The 23,531-nt window shown below is 35.1% G+C and overlaps 1 protein-coding gene across 1 annotated transcript in view; it reads left to right on the forward strand.

Moving 5' to 3' along the window:
• Nucleotides 1–23,531, forward strand: part of LOC150094668 (adenylate cyclase type 8-like) — a 259,683-nt gene that overhangs the window by 147,418 nt on the left and 88,734 nt on the right. Inside the window, exons 7-10 of the mRNA XM_090411618.1 lie at nt 9,892–10,003; nt 13,440–13,567; nt 21,470–21,628; nt 22,852–23,005. Of these exons, the coding sequence (XP_090267744.1) occupies nt 9,892–10,003; nt 13,440–13,567; nt 21,470–21,628; nt 22,852–23,005 (553 nt within the window). The remainder of the gene's footprint in view (nt 1–9,891; nt 10,004–13,439; nt 13,568–21,469; nt 21,629–22,851; nt 23,006–23,531) is intronic.

Here is a 23,531-nt window from a genome sequence, read left to right on the forward strand (position 1 = left end):
CGTAACCTTTTCAAGAAATATTTCTCTAATATAGTTGCTTACGCATTCACTAAAAGATCAGTAATACGTTTCATTGCAAATAACCAGTAAATATCAAATAAGAATTTAAGAATGTATTTTTCCTAAGATTTTCAAAAATATCCATGTTTGGTGTTTACGAAATGAAAGAGATGTGCGTTTTTTTTTGTATTGCAATAATAAATAGATTATTATTATTATTATTATTATTATTATTAAGAGAGACCTCCAGGGAGTCAGAGGGAGGTGACATGCTACACACACACCAGCTATCATACTTATTCTTGAATTCATCACACTGCTTGCACTGACAACATCCAATGGCAATCCGTTCCAATCATGCACCATCCTCTGAGAGAAAAATCTAGCCCTCACACCCTCCTTGGCGGCCTTCATTCTCAGCTTCCAATGATGCCCTCTCGTCCTTTCCCCACCCTCCATAAATTGAATAATTCCATCAATTGAAATCCTGTATGATCCTTTCAGAAGTTTGTAAGTCTCGATCATATCAACGCCCCCCCCCCTCACTCTTTCTCCTGTTTGCTAGTGTCTGCCGTCTACAAATTCTCAATCTATCTTCATAATCAGTATTCCACAATCCTGATATCATTTTAGCACTCTCCTTTGTACTTTCTCTCTCCAATATATCAGAATCACAACGGAAACCAGGAGACCAGACCTGCGCACAATAGTCCAAGTGAGGTCTTATCAAGGCCTTGTAAAGAGGCAAAATAACTTATTATTTTGCCTCTTTTATTTTTTTATTATTTTATTATTTAAAAAAATCATTTGTTGTAGTAAAGTAGTAGTAGTAGTTGTTGTGGCAATAGTACTAGCAGTCATAGTAGTTGTTATAATAGACTAGTAGTAGTCGTCGTAGTAGTAGAGCTTATGCGTGATTTGATAACTCCTTTTCATTACGTTAGATCTACAAAAGAAAACAGATTCTTTTCTAGCTAACAAATAGAGACACGTTTTCTAAATCTTATTTTTCAGACATATTTGATGCAGAACATGTATTCGTATTTCGAACTCAGTAAAATCGACAGCAATAGATCCCAAATAATACATATAATGAATACTAGGAAGATTAAACACTTCATCTCCATCTAACGTGAAGCGAAATTACACTTGATTTCAGTAATGGTGACAGAAGGAGACTGACTCTCTACCGATTTTCAAAGGTTTGGGCTGAAAGAGTGCCATATACTCCTTTGAGGAATAGAAAGGTGTTCTTTCTTTATTTACTACGTTTACTATTGGAAAGACAAGGCTATAAAAAGCAAGGGAAATAAACAAAAATTAATAAGAGTAAATGAGAATGAGAATGTAAGCTATCACTCAGAATGAAAATCTGAAAGGGATAAAAAAGGAACGTGCATCATGTTCAATTGGCAAAAGTTCTGTTCTTTTGCAAAAGTTATTCAGGGTAACTTTTTTAAACCCTGCTTCCACCCCTTTTGCACTCGCATAGATTCTGTTCTATAGTTCTGTTTTATCATTATCCACAGAGAAAACCAATCTTCTGGCTTCTTACTTTTCTTCAAATTTTTGTATAGATCTTAGTAAATATTCTTTCTGCCATTCCAAACACACAATACACAGTGTCCTTCCTTTTGATTATTTTTGCCAAAAAAAAAAAAGAGATCAGAAGAATCTTGTCCGATATGGATACGAAACATTCCCCTAATCCTCATTACATTTCTCCGTTTACTCTGGTGATATATGACTCAGAAGAGGTTCGTTTTTGTCGCCTTTTTATTATCATTCATTTGTTCTGCAACTTTAATTACTCCAAAATTCGGTCTATTCCTATGGTGAATCATTGCCATCTAATTACCGTCAAATTTCACTCAATTCAGTTCTTTTTTTAAAAAAAAAAATAACGGAGAAAATTATTAACACTCGACTTTTACGCTATCTTTAAAGTTCTCGCTAATATAGATTTCATAATTGTCTTATATTCCACTGATTATCCTCCAACCTTGCAATTATCCCATATTCAATGCAACCCTAAGAAGAGTAACAAATCTTTGCCATCTGATTATATCCAATTTTATTCACTTCAGTTCCTTCTAAAGAAGTGGAGGAAACCATTAATACTAAACTTCTACTCTACCTTAAAACCTTTCACTAATAATAAGTGATCGACAGTACCATTTCTGCTATGTTTGATTAACTGATGATCTTGCTTATGTTTTCCACTTCTGGAAAAATTCCAGGATAGGAGAATCTTACATGGTTTCTCTTGATATATCTAAGTAAGGTGATTAAGTTGGTACTAACGCATATGAAATAAGTTCCTGTTATATTAGGTGAGTTCTCATTCCAGTTGCAGAAGTCAGAAGGCACCTGACTTCTACAACACTGTTGCAACCGTATGTACATTACGTCCAGTTACAACTATTTGCTGGAGCTATCTTTATCCTAAAACTTTTCAACTAATGATGGTATTCGACAAGATTCTGTTTTTCACTTACCCGCTTCTTTTTATATATCAACGCCCTACAGCAGATGACTGCAAATCCAATATACAGTTTTCATAGTAAGAGTGCACTATACTCCTCGTATCTCATTTGACAAACCATGCATTATACAAATCTCCAAAACATCCAGAATATCAAGTCTTGAATATTTGCTAGAATTGAAATTAATCTCGTCAATTTCAATTCCAGTGAAACTTAATCCCGTTTTATTTCTTGCAACAAATAACTGTTTTCTTCCTGTCTTGATAACCCCCAGTTCTTTGGATAAGATTAAATTTTCTGTTCTTGGGATCAGTAACCGCAAATCTTTTTTGGAATAAACATATTAAAAATATCGCCTTCTCAGCATGAAAAAAAAAGTTTTTTTCACTTTCGCTCAAGATGTTACTTTACCTCTTAACCGCTCATAATTCTATATAAATATCAGAAATCAGTCCAAACACTGAATATTGTTCGTTCTCATATTTCGGATGATGTACCTAAGAGCTCTCTAAAAATGACTCAGTGTAGAATAAATTATGTTTATTAACAACCCATGTATTACCAATTCACTCTACTCTACTCTACTCTATTTCAATACAGACGCTGCTCACTTTATCATATTTTGCATTTTTATAAATATTTCCAGATTCGCTGCTTATTAGATAATACAATCGATAAACTCCCTACCACCACCGCCACAGTGATCTCCTCAAAATCTGATAATACACGTGAAACAGCAATTCAACACTCTTTGACATGTCAGCTGGAAACTCACTGAACACATTTTTTGATTCATCATTAATACCCTCTAATGCTCTTTCTTTCGGAAGAGACTTTTCTCTTATGTTTTTCTTGAAATATACAATCTACACGTTTTCAAATCCCATATTAAAATGTTTTTCTTAAAATTTTAAATTAAAAAATTCTTTCTCCTCAGAGTTTTTCAGACACAATACTAATTTAGTACAGGATGAACAATTTCTAGTTTATGGGATTACCATAAAAATTATAACTTTAAAACTAAAAATATTAATGCAAAAGAACACAAACCATCTTTCAATGCAGATAAGAAACTCAAACAGAAATTACTGCAAAAATAAATTAATCTAGAAGTCAAAATATAAAGCAAATCTGACATTTAATTAGACAGCATGTTCCACCCAAAACCCCAACTTCACGGAAACAATAAATTTAAACCTCATAAATAAAAAAAAAAAAAACAATCAGTGAATGACCATGACTTCACCAAAAAATTTGTTCGACTCCATTAAGCTACAGGAGAATCTTCTCCGGCATTATGCAAAGAACTTTAGAAATGTAATACATTATAAATTAAAAGAAAGCCAAAAGGAGTATTACAAAACTTAATTCTTAAAATGGCAGGGGAAACTCCAGAAAACGATAGAAGCTCGTGGATAAATTAATCAGCAAAGACATACGTAAACACCCATCCCACACTTTAAAGATATCAGTGAGAATGTAGAAAATGGAGACAGAGGATCAGCTGAAGAATTCAATAATCAATTTGTCACGGTCAGTGAAAGCATTCCAAGGAATATTAAACCTACACTTTTAAATTGCACTCCGAAAAGAATTGACAGCCCCATATATCTTTTTCCCACTTGCAAAAATAAAATCAAAAGTGTTATAGCTGGCCTAAAAACAATCAAAACATTATGAAACCCAGAATGTACATTTTTAACTTATCACTGATGACAGGCAGGTTTCCATTAGATTTTAAGGGTGTAATAGTACCGATTTACAAAAAAGAAAAACGAAAATAACTTTAAAAATCTCCCTTCTATCTTAAAATATCAGAAAAATTGATAAAAATCAGACACGTGAAATACTTGGACAAAAATAACTTATTTTCAAAGAATCAGTTTGGGTTCAAGCAAACGTTTAGCACAGAACATGCTTTGCTGAACTTTACAAACACAATTTATTCCACCTGGATTACCATAAACTAACATTAGTAATATTTTCAGATCTATACAAACCTTGTGGCACTGTATTACAGGAAATTTTAATCAAAAAAGTTAGAAGTCATAGAAATACGAGGTATTGCCCTAAATTGGTTCAACAATTATGTAAATGCTAGATCACAAATCGCAAAAATAAACAACTACTACAGCAGTCCAAAAACGATATATTGTGGTGTACCACAATGATCTGTCTTATAACTAATTTTATTTAGTATTTATATCAATGACTTCTGAAATCTTAAACTATCCAGTAAAATAAACGCTTTTGCATATGATACGGTCCTAATTTTCTCATCGGACACAGCCGACCAAATACAAACCACAGTGAATGCTCTTAAAAGTAACAAATTAGTTCCAGTCAAATAAGCACAGTTTGAATGTCTCAAAAGCTAAATGTATAAATTTTAATTTGCGAAATACAAGTAAACTGAACTTCACTGCACAATTATTTTTGCATGATTGGAAATACAGATCAAATTCAAATTGCAACTGTGCATAAATAGAAAAAGTCAATGTAATAACTTACTTGGGATTAAAAATTGATAGTAATTTAAATTGGAACCCGCACATCACCGATATCGTAAACAAAGTAAGGATTATGTTAGTTAAGATTATGAACAGACTTTACTACCTAAATAGATTCTTAAATTTAAAAATGTTAAAAATATTCTATTCTACGTGAATTAAAAGCACACTACAATATGGTATTTTAAGATCAGAAGAAATCTATCGTACTACACTGAAACTTCTAATTTAGACTCAGAACAAAGCACTTCAACTCTAACTAGAAACACATACAATGATACTGCGAGGTGCAATAAATACATCACACTAAACATACTACCCCTTAGATATTTATACATTTATAGGTTACTGTTATTCCTAAAAAACGATAATGAATATGTATAAATATCAAACAAGATGTTTTCTTTAGTAGACATAAGGACATAATATATATCGTTTCTAAATCAAATAAAGAAATAACAGACAAATATTATAATTACTTAGCGCAAATATATTCGATACACTACCTTTAATAACAAGAAGTGGAACCAACTCAAACAAATACAAAATTCTAATCAAAGAATCTTTATTTTTCTACAGAAATGAGGAATCTCTATTCAAAATAAATGTATAAATTATTGATTTCAGGTAATGGTTTCTAGCATAACTGTCTTCAATAGATCTAATCTCTTGTATAAAATGCAAATGCTCTGTGTATAGTAACATTCTCTTCTTCTAACATTCTATCATCTTCTCTGTATACGAAGATTATAAATAAATTAGTAGCAACACTGTCAGGAGACGTAGTTGGTAATTGAAATGTTACTTTTGACAGATAGAGGCGCTAGTTATTTGTACTGTATACATGATCACAAGGCAACACAGTCCATTCTAAAAAGTGTCCTTGCGTGGAGAAGTGGTTAAAATCAACGTCTCATGCGCAAAACTCTAACTCAGGGGTCGCCAAACTTCTTTGACTGTCGACCCCTTCAAGAGTTTCTTGACTTTTCATCGACCCTCTCTATTTTACTATTACGTAATTATAATAGGACAAGCAAAAAAGACGCTTATGAGTGTTTAGATTGTTTATTTTATATTTACAGTGTTTATTGTATGTATAATATAGTATATATTATTATATTGGCTTAACGTCAAAGGGATACGTTTTTGTTTTTGACGTCCTTCTTAACATTACATATTTGATAAAAGGAATAAATAATATGTAAAATATAAAATTTACTTTAGATAACAAAATAACAATAATACAATCTTCCTTATATATATGAAAATAAGACTTAAATAAAAGAGCCAATGGGCTTCACTTCGGCAATGTAACATTATTTAAATGAAGGGGATATTAAATCCCAGATTCGGCATGAAACTCTTTGATTCCGATCTTTGAATTTCTTATTCGGCTTTGAAATAATGTGGGATTTAATATTCCCTTCATTTAAATAATGAAAATAAAACTTTTATTAACTTAGTATACAATTTACTAACGTTGTCAATGTGAAGGGTGTGCTTCGTGACTCTTCACAAGATTAGAAATGTTGAGTTTAAAATTATAAGTTTCAGCCTTAAATCCCCACGGAATTCTATATCTAGCTTATTTCTTTGTTTCGTTAAAATGGAATTAACATGACTGAAACCATGTACGCGCCGGCCAGGCGGGAACCACTGACATCCGTTTATTGGTAAATACGTCATTTTGACCTACTTGATTGGCCTCCGTAACTATTTTCATGACCTTGCTCCATCTTACAAGTCCTATTCATGTCACTGTTCCCACGATTCATTCTTAATTGCGTTGTCATTCAGGATGAAGGTAATTCAAGTTAACCGAATTAAATATTACCCATACAATGATGTCTTATATTTTTCTATCGACCCCCAGTAGACCCCTCAGCCCGAATCGACCCCTAACAATGTTATATCGATTCCTGGGGGTCGATATCGACCACTTTGGCGACCACTGCTCTAACTTATGTTCACAAGATTAGAACAACGATCCTGAATCAAGATTGTTACCTCGTCCAGGTTGCACGAGGTAAGACTGCGAGGCGATAGTGCCTACTGTAACGTACTGTCGTAAGATGGCTCAGTGGATTTATTGCAGGGCGAGCTCACCCGGTGAACATCACCGTACAAGACGATCCACATTTCAGATGAACATGTTGAGCTTGTTCGAGGATTTCTCGCGGCTGATCGGCGATATAAAGATGTATATATGCATATCGAAAGCTAGACGAGCTGTTGCTCGTAGGTTACGAATGTATATGATTATCCAAAATTCCTAACTATAATATGAAGTTTAGAAATTTTACGCAACATATAAAAAAAAAAGAATCAAGAAACACTATCAAGATCCCAACCGTAACAGAAAGAAAACTGTTTGCCGAGATATATCAAATTAAGTTAGGAGGAGGATAAGAATTTCGTTCCATAATATTTGAGCTAAACTGTATTTATATGGGGGTTGACTAGCAGCTGCTCTCAAATATGATTGAAGGAAAGTGGCCAGTTAGCAGAGCAGCATCGATGGAAATACAGAATAGACATGATGTTACAATAAAGCGCCTATAGGAAAGCGAATGGAGGTAGTTAGTGAGAGAGGGGATCATCAATTAGGTAAATAGGTCTATTCTTAATACAATACTTGCCGGCGAATGATTAGTGTGCCCGCTCTCCGAGCAACGCCTGTTGGTTGAAAAGCAGGCACGAATCCCGCCGTGGGCATGTTTGTGATTATCTTTAGCTGGGATATAAATTTCATCTCCCGGTGTGAGACCACCGGCAAGCTTATCGGAGGCCTGAAGTTGCTCAAAAAAGTTGCATGTTTGGTCTCTAGAACAGGGCTTCCAGACCATGTAAAAAATAAATTAAAAATACAATATTATATATATATATATATATATATATATATATAATTATCAAAAATAGAAAAAAAAATCCTTAGCTCACCCACGGTACGAAATGCACTATAGGTTTGCAAATAACTTTTCGTTGGTGGGAACAATATAAATAAATCAAGAATTCAGAGAGGTCCTAATTCAGGGAGGTTCAAAATTCAGGAAGGTCTTATGTGGATCGCAGCAAATATAAGAACAGCATTTTAAGGTTGGGCGAATTTGAAATTTATAAAGTGTCAGGAATTGAGAAGGGGAAAAGTATTGTTTAGAAAGAAAAAGAATAATAAGCTTTTTGGAAGATATAGTGGCAAATGACTTGATGTGTTTGTGCCAAAACAGAACGTTTGCAAAAGTCAATCCGAAAAAAGAGAAAGGTGATCCTGGTAAGCAGAATATTAAATGAAGGAGAGTGAAAATCAGACATAACTGCGTTTTGGCAGCACAAAAACTCGTCAAGTTATCCTCACTCCCACTCGACAATGGCAAGGAGATTAGTGTTTAAGGCATTCGTTATGGAGGATCTTGAAAGCTGAATCATCAGAGTACTGCAAGGTTTTGAGAATGAAAAAAGAGTAATGAAGATTACTCGTCAGCAAAGCCATTTGCCAGTTTGAGATTATACAATTTATTGGATTCTTGAATGCACATATCAGGCCGAAATGTCTTGTACTGCCAAACTTGGTTTTCTTGTTGAAAAAAAATCGGATTTTTTTTCAACAAGAAAATACATATGCCTTCATAACAATGGTTAATTCTTTCAGGTGAAAAAAAGTTGTTGTGTATATATGACAGGATGAAATGACAGTTATTATATTAATGTGTTAAAATCTTAGGTTTTGCATATGGTTGTTTCCGCATACAGATACCCCGGAGACTTAAAATATTGGAATGCTGTTCTCATGAGAATGACATCATGATTTCAATCCATTTTAAATAATAACACAATTTTAAATAATAACACAATATTAGCTATGATGACCGCTTATAAACCACCGAGACAGTCTAACAACTCATTCCAGTATGAAACTGAGGGTACAAACGAACATGGGCGCAACAATGTCACAGAACAAGAAGTTATGTATTAGCATCGCATAGATATTAATATACATAACCTTGGCCATGATTCCTGATATGACCAGCGTACATGTATTTATAAGAAAGATTTTAGACAAGGTTATATCAAACCACCTGAAAGACGAACTTTTGTACCTATTACAAGAGATGGAAATTCATGCTATTCAGATGTTAACAGCAATCAATCCGCACATCCGCAGGGTATTTTGTAACGTTTAAAGAACTGGATATTTCCTGAATTATGGAAAAATATTAATAAAGCAATAAAAATGTGTTAGAAAAACAGCATACATCACAGGTTGCAGAAAGCCTGATTGAAGTTTACAGGTTCTGGTCAGGTGACCAGAGGGGTGGTGCTCGAGAAAGTTCTTTGCATCATGCTGACATTATGAAGACTATAAGTGAGTTTCAAATATCTCAGAAATGAAGGCAGCTATAAGGGGAGAGAGAGAGAAAAAAACAATGGTGACTGTCCTTCATGGTATTCATTTGCTGTCATATCTATACATATCCACATATGATATTGTTCTTTGGTTTATTAGTATCTGAGCCAAGCAGTATTTATCCTATTTGGGAAACATCCGAAATAGGTGATTCTTTTAAGTAGCTATGATTCCTGATTCCTGAAATCTTGAGCTTGCACCTTAGTGTTATTTCAAATTAGAAGGGATAAAACAATGAAGTGGGAATTCTACAGAAAAAAAACTCCGAAAATATTTCAAAATATTCAGTATGAAGTGAGATAATGAGATATACTATTGAAATATATGGATAATCATTAATGAAATTAAATTCAAATTGACTTTCTTCAATTTATTTCGATGATAACAGTGAAAGTTAACTTGGCTAGTTTTATTTTATCATACTATTTCAAGAAGGATATTCACTTTTAATAATGTTATGATTTTGAGAAGTTATTTATTTATTTTTCAGCATTTTGTTTGCAGACATCCAAGGATTCACAGCTCTTGCATCCAGATGTTCTGCTCAGGAATTAGTAAAAGTCCTGAACGATCTCTTTGCAAGGTTTGATCATTTAGCTAATGTGAGTATCGCACTCTGAAAAACTGAGGCATGTTATTTTCATTCGATAATCATTAAGTGTTATTATGTAATACATCATGATTAAAACACCAGGCATTAATACACCAAGATTAATTACGCAATAAGTAAATATGACACCATACGAATATGATAAGATAGTAAATAATCCCATCTATCAGCATAAAACAGCTTGAAGTGGATAAATCGATTTAGATGGCATTTAGTGACTCCAGAAGCAGATTTTATTGATTTTTTTTAGTTTCCCCACAGAAAGCATATTTTAGTTCAATAATGTAACTTGTGAACTATTATAAACGTTCATATACTACAGAATGCTGCATATGCTGTGTTTGCAAACTGTTTCTAAAAAAAAAAAAAAATACATATTCATGAGCCAAAACATTAACCCCCCCCCCCCCCCCGCCAACCTGTTTCTGGCCAACCAGAAAATTCACTTGCACAGTTGACCGGAAACAGGCGGTATGGGCGATATCTCCTGGTATTAGTATTGCACTCATGAACCTTCCTGGGTTCTGCTATCCCCCACTGAACACACACACCTTCACCGCTAATTAGTACCTGGGGATTGTTTGGACCAGGTATTTTCCTACATGGTGACAATATGTCAGTATGGATCTGGACTCTTCTAGCATAGCATTGCCACGTTCACAAGGTTCGCGGTCAATTGTGCAAGCATAACTCAAATAACATATCCAAGCATTCGGTATCCCCCCCCCCCCCCAGCATCGTAATTCTCCTGATTTGAATCCCAAACTAACATTTGTATGATCATATGGAACGAAGTGTCCTGAAGTCGATGCTAGTGCCTCGCTCGGTTGTTGACCTCCGGGACATTATTCTATTTAGTTCGCCCAGAATACTTCAGGACACTTTGTCTAATGCAGTCAAAGTCAAGACAACCGCAAACAGGAAGCCAACACGTTACTATATAGGTGATGATAATGTTTTGTCTCATAAATTTAGCCTAACAAAATTGCATTTTGCCCGACAATAGCCACCATAGATCAGCATACAAGGTAAGTCAGCCTACAAACAGACGATTGTATTATGCACCAGCTCTGTTTCGTCATATGACAGTCGCTCACAGAAGTTTGAGGAAATTAACAACTCTATTACACCTGTATAACAGCGAAGATCTCAGCGAATTATTCAAAAATGCACTTGAAAGAACTGGACACTCCCCTGCAAATTTGGAGACAATCGAAAACGGCTCGGTACAATGAAACGTTAGCGAAATTTCTTATCAGTTAATGCCTTTCCAGTACTGACTAGCGCTCGAGAAAGAAAATAAATCTCCAAGGCTATAATGACTCACTCATTTCTGAGATTACTAATACAAGCTACATGCTATTACAGATTTATTGAACAAGAATAAATTAAAAGACACACACTGACTTGAAATAATGTTAGAAAGATTATATAACAAAATAATCGATACTCTGTCTATTATCAACAGTTCGACAAAATAAATCGAGGAAATGAAAACTAGATATGTTCAACTGAAAAGCGTATCAGAAGTATATAGAGATCAACACGCAAAACATAAATGCAAATCTGGAAATCTGCATTTAATTTAATAATAATATCAAGTTTAAACTGAATGAAGGCAAAACTAAAGCTACGAATCTTGTTTACAGCGAACACAGAAATAAAATAAAATCTGTAAATTATAAAATTCAAATCTAAGGCGATCAGGGACAATTAATATTGAAGTATTTTGGAACCATTTTACCTTCGGCTTGACTACTAGTCCAGACACCATTAACAGTGCATACAAAATGAATTACAGATTATCAAACTATGTCATCTACAACAAAAATATAATGGGAAGACTAAATTTGCTCTCCAGATGACTTCATCCTAGTGATCAGCATTTCTGCTTGGTTACAAACAGACTGTACGTGTAATCTTATGTAAAGTGAATGCCTAAGAAAGAGTTCAGGTGTAGATGATTTTCATTGTACGATATGATGCCCCCACCTATCTCTATCGTCTGCAGTGACTTAGAAAAAGCGCATTTGAACTTTAGTACAAGGTTCCCATTTTTAACTGAAGAGAATCACCACCGGTATTAATGTGTTAAATTTAATAAGTCGGAATAATTTAATAACTCTTCAGGCAAGTCAGGTTTTCCCAGATCATGAATATCTGTTGATATTCATCTGTTCGGAAACTGTAAAGAAAGGTCCTTGCCGAGTTTCAAATTATTAAAATTCCCCTCCAAACAATAGTTAGAAAAATACACTTGAGCAAAAGATTCCCCCCCCCTCCCCACACACAACAACAACAAAAACAACAATATGGGAAATGGATGTAGCGTGATTCCTTGTTGCACATCACGGACTCACTACATTTAAAGTAATGGTCGCGAACGTATTTACAGCCGCGTAGTCTTTAAATTGCATTATTATGGTTAATCTTTAGCTTATGTGAAGATGCTCTTGCATAAAAACCGAGCATATATATATATATATATTCATTTGCTCACTAAAAATAAGGGTTTCAGAAAAGATTAACCTTACTTGCCTATGCCAGAAATCAACTGACTCTAAATCTTAGCATTCGTATTATTGTTTGTTATCATAGTTTTAGTTCTTGTGGTCGATTTTAGTGAAGTCTTTACTGACTTTACTAGTCCTTGTTGTTTACATAACTGGTAAATTAGATCATGTGGCAGTGACAGAAGCAGAAAGGAAGAAAGGAAAGAGAGGGAGACCTTCCTGTCATTGCATAAAATAAAACAAGAACGTAAATGATAAAAACAGAAACTGAAATTTAGATAATGAAGAGGATCACCCAAGGCAAAATGAGTGTTGTTTGCTATGATTAAAAACAAAATCCTTTCTTTGTTTTCTTTCTGTTGTATCCTAATCTGCAAGTATGGTGGTCTTCACTCAAAGATGTTACAGATATGTTCTTCTACTTAAGGAATCCACATAAGAAAGTGTTATCCTAGTGAAGTCACTGTATCGAATATCTAAATGAAATTGTTTTAGTTGCTATTTGTAATACTATGTACGATGCCATAAGTGGCATGGAGATATTCGAATGTCTTTATTTGAAGGTGCAGACAATCGTTCTCTACTTACGAGTATTAAGGAGTGTAAAAGTATATGTCTAAAGGAAACCTATAGGAAAATACTCTGTTTTGTCATATAAACCAAGCAAAACTATAGTATTTTGTTTGTATTAATGGATGGAAAGGAGTTTCTGCTATTCGCTAAAGATGTTTTAGGAAGTGCAAAGTGACTCATATATATCGTTAGTTTGTTTAATATTTCTGAATAGGGTAGGCATTTGTAGCAAGCTTTCTGCAAATCTTTTGGTATACAATAATTCACAATATTTTTATTATATATCGCAATATTCATTAAACGATATTTATCTATTGTACTGTTCTAATTTCGCCATCCCAGGAAAACCACTGTCTTCGAATTAAGTTACTGGGTGACTGCTATTACTGTGTAAGTGGACTACCAGATCCTCGTCCTGACCATGCCCACTGTTGTATAGAAATGGGTCTGCATATGATTAAAGTCATCAAGTAAGTATTATCTGATTTGGAAAGTACGAGTATAAATTTATTTATTTAGCTTCCGCAGTGCATACAAAATGAATTACAGATTATCAAAAGAATCAAACTATGACATCTGCAACAAAAAAATAACGGGAGAACTAACAGTGAACAGTATTTCTGCTTGGTTACAAACATACTGTGGGAGTAACCTTATGTAAAGTGAATGCCTGGGAAGTAGTTCAGGTGTAGATGATTTTCACGGTACGATATGATACCCCCCCCACCTATCTCTGTCGTCTGCAGTGACTTAGAAAAACCGCATTTCAACTTTAGTACCAGGTTCCCGGTTTGTCTGAAGAGAATCAACACCGGTATTAATATGCTAATTTTAATAACCTTTCAAGGACAAATATTTGACCTTAGGACTAGGTTTTTTCGTTGTGCAGACAAAGCATTCTTTGCACTGACATTGCCTGAAGATCGATTCAAGTATTATGGCAAATAAAATCGATTGAATTTTAAAAAAGGTAGTGAAAAGAAGGACAATTCATGAAAAAAAAAACTTATGGACAATATGGGGCCCATTTTATTATTCTCTGATAATTTCTGAAAATACAATTAAATATTAAGGTATAAAAGTTGCTATGAAAGTAATAATAATTTAAGATAATACTGTACTTAAACTGTTGTATACAAAAAGTTTTTAATTTATTATTTTAATTTATTCTTTCCTTCAATTTCTGTAAACATATTTCTCACAGCTGTCTCTTTTTATTAATTTCTTCAACATTGTTTGTCAAACTTGTTTAGATAATATTCAAAAATATGGTATTTTTTATTCTTCTTAAAACTAGTCATATATATTTTCTAAATTTATTACGACTATTTTTATTAAAACCAGAGCAGTATACAGTATTTAAAATGATAAGATATGAACATAAACATTATCGAAGTATTGCAATCAGTGTGGAACAATCATGATAACAACAAACCAAAATCAAACTTCCAGAAACGAAAACCACTGACGATCAGAACTAAACCACATGATTATATTATACTATACATGATGATTTCATTATTATTTAATGAACTATGAATAGACTTGCTCTGCAAGCTAAAGACACCCCAAAACAATTCTCGTTATGCTGCGAGTGAAAATAAGAATAAAAGTGGAAGAATAACTTTACTGAATGCAGATGGTAAGCAAGTGATAGGTGCAGGAGATATTTGTCAATTAATGAGTACCAATTTTGCTAAGAGCTATCAACCTGGCGTATGCAACGTGGAACTCAATGTTACCTCTACGCTACATAAAGAAAAAACTTTTGTGTATGAAGAGGGAGATACGATAGCTACTGAATAAATTGAATAAGAATTCGGAAATATATTCTATTAAGATATTAATACGGATGGTAAAAGAGAGTTTAGCTAAACAAGCTCTGCCTTTGACATGGTTATATAATTTGAGTCTCAGTACAGGGAAGATTTCGCAGGAGCGCAAAGAATGTATGATAATTCCATTGCACAAGGGTAGTGCAGAGACGAATGTGTCTAATTATAGACCTATTAGAATCTCAGGAGTGGTGGTTATTTTGGAAAAGTTGATAAGAGTTTGCATACAGAAATAGATTAACAGAGAATCTATATTTTGCAATGAACAACATGGGTTAAATAATGAAAGGTCACGTTTGAGTAACTTACTCACATATAATAATAATATTACAACTGAGTTAGACAAAGGAAACTGATACACACCACGATAATTTTGGACTTTCTGAGATAAGGGTTCACTGACAGATAAAAACTGGTGTAAGGTGATTAGTGATTTACCTCAGGTATCAGACTGAAATGCTGTTCAGTCTTTACATTAATGACGTTGGGAAGTGTTTGATAGGAGACAAAGCTGTTTGCTGATGATGGAAAGATAGCCAGGAATACAACTGACATGCAGCACACATTACCAAAATAGGCTGGAATTGTTAGCATGTGAACACGGCTATCAGTTCAATGTTTAGTAAATGTAAAGTTATGCACTTTGGTGTTATGAGATATCGAATAGCGAATTATATTGAGAGGATTACGCTAGAAGAAGCTGATCAATCAGACTAGGGATCTTGGAGTTTTAGTAAATATAAAGTTCGTGGGTTCATATAGCAAAGATTGCAAATGCAACTAAGGAGATTATTGCAAGACTGAAACAAACATTGACGATTGTGTTCGATCTCACCTGGAATGTTGCGTGCAGATCTGGTCTTCTGGTTTCCTAATTGATGCACATAAAAGCGGAGCGGGAGCAAAGGAGAGTGTTATAGATGACATCAGGATTGTGAGTGTAGTAATGGTGACAGTTTTGGTAATGTGTGGACTAAACGCACTAGCAAATCTTAAACTTCTGAAATGGTCATACAGAATAGTAGAAAGTTTCATTTTATGGAAGTTGGGAGACAACAAAGGGCATACATGGAAGTTAAGAATGAATTCGGTCAAGAAAGAGGACAGAGGTAGATTTTTTTCATGCAGCGTGCGTGCTTGAAATGGATTGCCTTTGGAGGTGATAAATGCAAGTAGTGTGAATCAATTTAAGAAAAGATGTGACAGCGTGTCGCTGATATGTGGTGTTAGGTGGGAGATGAAGTTCTCGGCCACCTAAGTACTAATAAGCGTGAATAGTATAAAACCACTACTCCTGCTTATTGGAGGCCTGAAGTAGGTTGGAGGAAAAATTCCATACTTGGTTCGTAGAAGAGGATTTTTGAATTGAGAAAAAAAATAATAAATAAAATAAAAATACAAAAACTTATATGAAGTTAATAAAAACTAGAACTCTTTATCTGACCATGTTGACCATGTTGGGTTGCAACTTTTCGTGGGTTAGGAGTTACCTAAAAATAAATGAAATATGTTTTTTTTAAGGTAGCATCATAGCTGACAAAATATGTACATCTCAAAAAAATGTTGACAAGCATCTGAAATAACTGAAGCGTACACAGTTCAAATAAGGTTGTGAAAAACTGTGATCTTCGAAACCAAGAGAAGCAGCTGTTTGCTTTTCAATTAAAATAGTAAAAATATAGACTTTTTGCTTAAAAAAGAGGGACATGCTATGAAAAGAGAATTAGCTGTTTAAGACGGGAATTTTTACATTTGCACCGTATGCGAGCAAAGGACTAGATAATCATACTCTAGAAATAAAATAGGAAAATTTTATACCGACACAAGCATCCAATAAACTAACATGGTTTCTCATCCGCGATGATAACCATTAAAGCATCCGTGAACGAAATAGGATTCGATCACAGAGCCGATAGCGCGGAGAGCGGAGACGCTTCCACTTAACAACTAGCGGTTAATAACAAGCGCTCTTGTGAAATACTTCAGTCTTCCACAGTTGTATTTATGTGGCAAAGAAGTCTTCTTTTCACATATCAATGTTCACAGAATCTACGAAGATGTTTAAGCATTTTCCCTGCCATGGAACCCAGGCATCCATCCTAACGTAGACATCAACGTAAATTGCTTACAACCATAAAACTACAGGGTGATGAACATTGTTTTCGTTGTAAAATTTTCCAAAACTATTTATTAATTATATGAAGAGCCAAGGTGTACTTCCGTGTCTAATTAAATAAAATAACTAAGTGAGATATCCGGAACCTAAAAGCTGTTCTAATGGCATACTCAATCGCATGTGTGGTTGGAAATCTACGGCACGCCATTATGAAGGCATTTCATCGCACCAAAGCTAAACCTATTTGTATGAATCATAAATGTGTTTTCTCCTGCAGACACTTCTACCAACTAGCGATTCATCGCTAACATGCAGAAAAGCAATGCTGTGTGTGAGTAGGAGTTAAGAAAAAAAATCAATTTCCTGATATTCTTTTGAAGCGTTGGAGCTAGTAGTCTTTGGGACATACTTCATGGAGAAGACTGTTCCACAGAATCAAGGTAGATAGAATGAAAAATGAAAGGGAGAAGTGGGTGCGGTCAGTCACGAATTAAAATATAACAGGATGTTGAGCAATCATTGCTCGTGTTACTGTAGCTTAGACAGAAATGCAGGGAGAGAATGATAGATGTCAATTCTGCTGAACAGTTCCCATGAAATATCTGTAGAACAGATATAATGAAATTGATTGTCTGTGAGACAATTGCCAGAAAGAGAGTCGGTTAGAAAGGTAGTCAATTAGATGAACTGCCCTCTTCTGAGCATCAAGAATTTTTAGAGAGGTATCACGTGCAACATCAAAATGCGAGAGCAGTATTCCATGAATGGACGGATTTGCGTGTACAGAATTAGTAGATGAACAGATGAAACGAAATGTCTTGAGCGAAAAAGGATGCTAAGTTTTTCTGAAGCTTAGGACGCCACAAAAGTGGTGCAGTTATAGCAGGAAAGGCTAGAGGTAAGAGCGTCAGTTCGAGAAGCAAGATCTGATCTTGAATGTTAAGATGAGCCTTATCAAAAGACATGGGAAAAGAAGTATGCTCCATTTTACAAGAAAAAAAAAACACCAAACTGCATTTTGGGAGCATTAAAGACGACTACATTGTCACTTCCACATTAATGGTATGGAGATCGGTGTTTAGTAAAGGGTACATGGTGGTCATGGAGTTGAAATTATGAACCAGGAAGGAGAGAGGATTTTAGACTTTGCAGTAGCGTTTGATCTGGCAATTGTGAACTACTTTGGCTGTAAGAGGGAAGAGCATTTGACAACATTCAAAAGTGGCAACAATAGTTCACAGATTGACTACATTTTGACTAGACGAAAACATCTTAAGGCAGTAACAAATTGAAAGGTAATCCCAACAGATCAGGTGGCGCAGCAACACCGGCTGCTGTGCGCAGACTTTAAAATAAAGTCAAAGATAAGAACCATTGGAAACCATGGGAGGAAGAAAATTAAGTGGTTTCACTTAAAAGAAGAGGGTGTGAGGAACCGTTTTAGGGAGAAGATATTAGAGAGGATTTCGGATGGACTAGAAAGTATACAAGACTGGTGTAGACATAATTCAAATGTAATTCTAAGCTGTGCAATTGAGGTTCTTGGCGAAACATCCGGAAAGATTATAGAGGCAGAAGGAGGATTGGGGGTGGAATGATAATGCACAAGATGCAATGACGGCTAAGAGGAAGGCAAAGCAGAAGTGGGACAAGTCCAGAGTGGTAGAGGACAGAGAGGAATACAGAGAGAAAAAGCGAGAAGTCAAAAGAGTTGTTGCACAGGCGAAGGCCATGGCGTCAAGACCTTTATGATCAATTAGGAACAAAGGAAGGACATAGAAAGCTTTATCGATTGGCAAAATGTAGATATAAGGCATCAAAGGACATCGTACATGTGAGGCAGATAAAACACTCTGGAGGAAGGGTATTAAGGAGGGACGTGGGTATAAGAAACAGATGGAGAATATACTTTGCAGGGCTTTTGAATGAAGAAAATGCAAGGACTCACAGAGAAGATGGGGAGCCCAATGAGGGGATGGTGCAGAACATTAGTAGAGTGGAAGTGAAGGAAGCCATAAAGAGGATGAAGAATGGAAAATCGGTAGGCCCTGACAGGATCCCAGTGGAGGCACGGAAGGCACTAGGGGAAGTGGGAATTGACGTGTGGGACCGGTTCATAAAAGTTTGTCAACAGGAAAATATACCTGAGGAATGGAGGGAAAGTACTCTTGTCCCCATCTACAAGAGTAAAGGAGATGCCCAAGACTGTAAGAATTACAGAAGAATAAAGTTGATGTCCCACACAATGAAGATGCTAGACAGGGTTCTTGATGGAAGACTGAGGAAGGAGGTGGAGATTGCAAAGGAGCAATTTGGCTTCATGCCTGGTCGATCGACGACAGATGCCATCTTTGGGTTGCGACAGATGATGGAAAAGTGTAGCTCCCTTTGCTTCTCTCAAAGCAAAGGGAGCTACACCTGGTTTTTATTGATCTGGAGAAAGCGTATGATAGAGTGCCAAGGCAAGCAGTCTTGATGTGTTTTAGGGAGTAGAAGGTACCGGAGAAATATGTCAGGTTGGTGCAGGAGATGTATAAGAAATGTGAAGACAAGAGTTTGAACCTGCCTGGGAGAGACAGAAAGTTTTCCAGTGACAGTTGGCTTGCATCAAGGGTCAGCATTAAGTCCGTTCCTGTTTAATATTGTGATGGAGGTGGTGACGGAGGAGGTGAGAGAAGACGCACCTTGGACAATATTGTATGCAGATGACATCGTGCCGTGTACACAATCGAGAGAAGAAGTGGCAGCTAAACTGGAAAGTTGGAGGAAAGTACTGGAAGAGAGAGGTATGAGACTGAGCAGAAGTAAGACAGAGTATATGTGTTGCAATGTGGATGGCAACCAGGAGACAGATCTAGAGCTGGAAGGAGATGTCATCAGGAAGGTCAGTGACTTTAGATACTTAGGTTCAACAATGAAAGAAGATGATGAGGCTGAGAAGGAAGTGGGATGCAGGATACAAGCAGGATGGAAGAACTGAAGAGAGATGGCTGGAGTGTTATGCGATAAGAGGATGCCGATCAATCTGAAAGGCAAAATCTATAGGACAGTAGTGAGGCCAGCTATGACATATGCTATAGAAACTGTGGCCCTGAGGAAAAATAACATCAGCAGGATGGAAGTGTCAGGGATGAGAATGCGTAGGTGGATGTGCGGTGTGACCAGAAAAGATCGTCTGAGAAATGACTATGTAAGGAGAACGGTGAAAGTTACGAACTTAGGAGCAAAGATACAGGAGGCGAGATTGAGATGGTTTGGTCATGTGATGAGGAGGGAGGAATAGTATGTGGGAAGAAAGGTCATGCAGATGCATGTGCAGTGGAGGAGGAAACGCGGACGGCCAAAGAAGAGATGGAGGGAGATGGTGGAGGAGGACTTGAGGATGAAGAAATTGGATGTGACTACAGCCCAAGACAGGAGGTTGTGGAGTAGACTCACCACAAACAGCGACCCTACTTAAGTGGGAAAAGCTGCAGAAGAAGAAGAAGATCAGTGTTTAGTAAACTGGTTGTAGATCTTCACAGATGGTATGTGTAAGCACTGCAAGGTTCAAGATTGTCATATGAGGAATGGAGTGCTATCATCAGCAAAACTGTGAATAAGGTGGCCACTATAATGTTTCATATTACTCTGTAGTCACGATAACGTAGGATGTTTCATCAAGTTACCGCTGACAAAACTTCTAAAAGGCTGCGACATTTTCAAATCTTCACATTACCACATAGAACACGTTATGTGAAATGACGCCTGAATTACCGTTAATAGTACTGGATGCTGTTCAAAAGAGAATAAGTTGATCAGTCACTATTCCTCTTTATCACCAACATGCTCTACCATGAATGAAAACGAAGTTTACCATTTGCTAAATATCTTTGGTATAGCTACTTCCAAGGATACCTTCCGCTCTATTTCACATTTAAATTTGAACATATTCTTCAAAAAAATTTAAAAAAATAAATAAATAAATAAAATTCCTAAAGAACAACTGCTGTCTATTTTGCAATTTAATCGAAAATTAGAAAGCTAACTTTTCCGCTTTGTGTTTGAGATACTCGTATATAATGTAGTTGTACAACAAAGGTGCTATAAGCCTGAAGAGAAAAAGCAAAACGTTTGTTCCTAATCCGTTGTTGGAATTATTGCAGAAAAAAGAAAATAATAATCATAAAAATGTCATCCCAACTACCTTCTGCTTCTCCTCGCTATATCACTACTATTGTTAGTAAGTTTATTCTCAATCTACACTCCAATGCAGTTAACTGCTATATCGATTAAAATTTGTTTACTATAATACACAGATAACATTCATATTTAATAAAATATCATTAAGGGCAAAAATTAAATCCCTATTTAGAAAATGCTGAATTTAACAATCCTTATTATTGTTTTTTTTTTCTAACTTAATACATGTTTTTTTATAGAATTGTTCGGCAAAAAACTGCAGTTGACCTTAATATGCGGATTGGTATTCACAGCGGATCTGTTTTATGTGGGGTACTTGGACTCCATAAATGGCAGTTTGATGTGTGGTCCAATGACGTCACCCTAGCCAATCACATGGAATCTGGAGGAATAGCAGGGTTAGCAATGCAACTTTTATTTTTACAGACAGAGTGCTATCAGGATGTCAGCTTCACTTGTTGGTCATGATTTGTTAAGGTATTTTGTTCCGATTTCAACATTTTAATAATCGCAGTATTAGTATCTTGTTTTTCTACACTCCGAGTTTATCAATGTAAGTAAGATTGTTTAATATTATCAACAGTTTAATAGATACTCTTGAAAAATTTAATTTTTTTGTTTGCTTTATAAACCTATAAAAATAAGAATTTCTAAGAAATTTTGCCTAAAAAATTCAGTTAAGTGACTAAATGCAAAACCAACAATTCAAAATTAATAATACCGTCAATTAAACCGAAGGTATTATTAAACTGAAAATGTGATTATCTTTCTTTCTATCTTACTTATCATCCAATATTATATAATTAACTGCAAGCGATAAAGCTGGTGTCAATTTCTCAAAAGTATTTCCACTTTATAATTGGTTAACTGGTTCATGGTACCACTAGTTTTGTGTAAAATAAGAACTCTAATTGTGTAAAACTTCCATGAAGTAACAATATATAACAAAAATTATGCAGATTTCTTTCCATGGCATCAGTAATATTTAATGAATAAAATCCATTCAATTCAAATCCGTGGCATCATTAAAGCTACACTTAACTGAACATTACAAAAACGACAACAATAATAACAAACAAATGAATGTAACAGTTTCACTCACTATACGAAACGAAAGCAGTTCATCTCAATTAGCTGTAACGATAATAAAGACACAAGTCAAATTACAGCGACGAATCACAATGGTTGTCATCCATTAAATATTTGTGTGCGGATGTTCGAGTGCGCACGTAAACACACACGCGCGCATAAAACACCTCGGCAGAAGAGTTGGTGCCGACGATATCTTTGTTTAGAAAGATCTGGATTCGAACTCGATTAGGGCAAGACCTTTAATCTGAAGGTGGATTAGCACGTCGTAATTTTTCAGCACGCTAAACAGTTATTTGAGGATAGTACTTGCTTCATTAATAAGACTTGCCAAATATTAAAATCAATTATCAGAAAGTAGTTTATTTTTCTATTTAAAATTTATAATGCTTATTAAATCCGCTTGAAGTTCTAACAGTTTAAAATAAAGTTTACGTAACTAAATTTAATGAATACATTATCCTTTTATATAATTGACTATGATTGTTATATAGTAAAATTATAAGTATACCGTTGTTCTTTATCTTTGCAGCAGAGTCCACATTTCCAAGGCAACCTTAGACTGTTTGGGTGAAGCTTACGAGGTGGAGCCTGGCTATGGTAGTACAAGGGATTCCTACTTGAGACAGAATAATGTGGAAACTTTTCTTGTCAAACGTACAGAACCATTGTGTCAGTCAAGAAAAGTAAGTTGATTCAGTATCCTAGTACAAACAGTAATGTGTTTATCTATGCATCAAGCCATTAAAATGGTGTAGAATTTTAACACATTAAATTGTAAGCGCTTAAACTTTTATGTGGAGTAACGAATATGAAAACCTCAAATAAGATTTACAAACACACCTTTTCTTTGTGGATATATCATTTATGTACGGAGTTTTTACTATGACAAGTCGGATATGTAGCAAAACTTTGGGGGGGGGGACAGAGGGCTAAAATATTTTGTGCTATTTTACCAATCAGGTAATTCATTAGTCAGGTTTCAGTCTGAGTGGCCGGATATATTATAGGTGCGTATTCAATCGTCGACCTGGTCAATTTAAAAGCTTTTTAACAATCTGCCTATTTTTTAAAATCTATTTAACTATCAATATTTAAGCGAATATATCAACTACTTATATATTATTATATATGTTTATCAGTCAATTACAAGAACAAAAAAACTCATACATTTTATCAGTGACACACGATACAGGCGAATCAGCCAGCAGA

The sequence above is a fragment of the Typopeltis vanoorti genome, chromosome 21 (assembly GCF_054136105.1).
Source record: "Typopeltis vanoorti isolate ZY-2024b chromosome 21, IOZ_Tvanoo_1.0, whole genome shotgun sequence".
NCBI classification, from domain to species: Eukaryota; Metazoa; Arthropoda; class Arachnida; order Uropygi; family Thelyphonidae; genus Typopeltis; species Typopeltis vanoorti.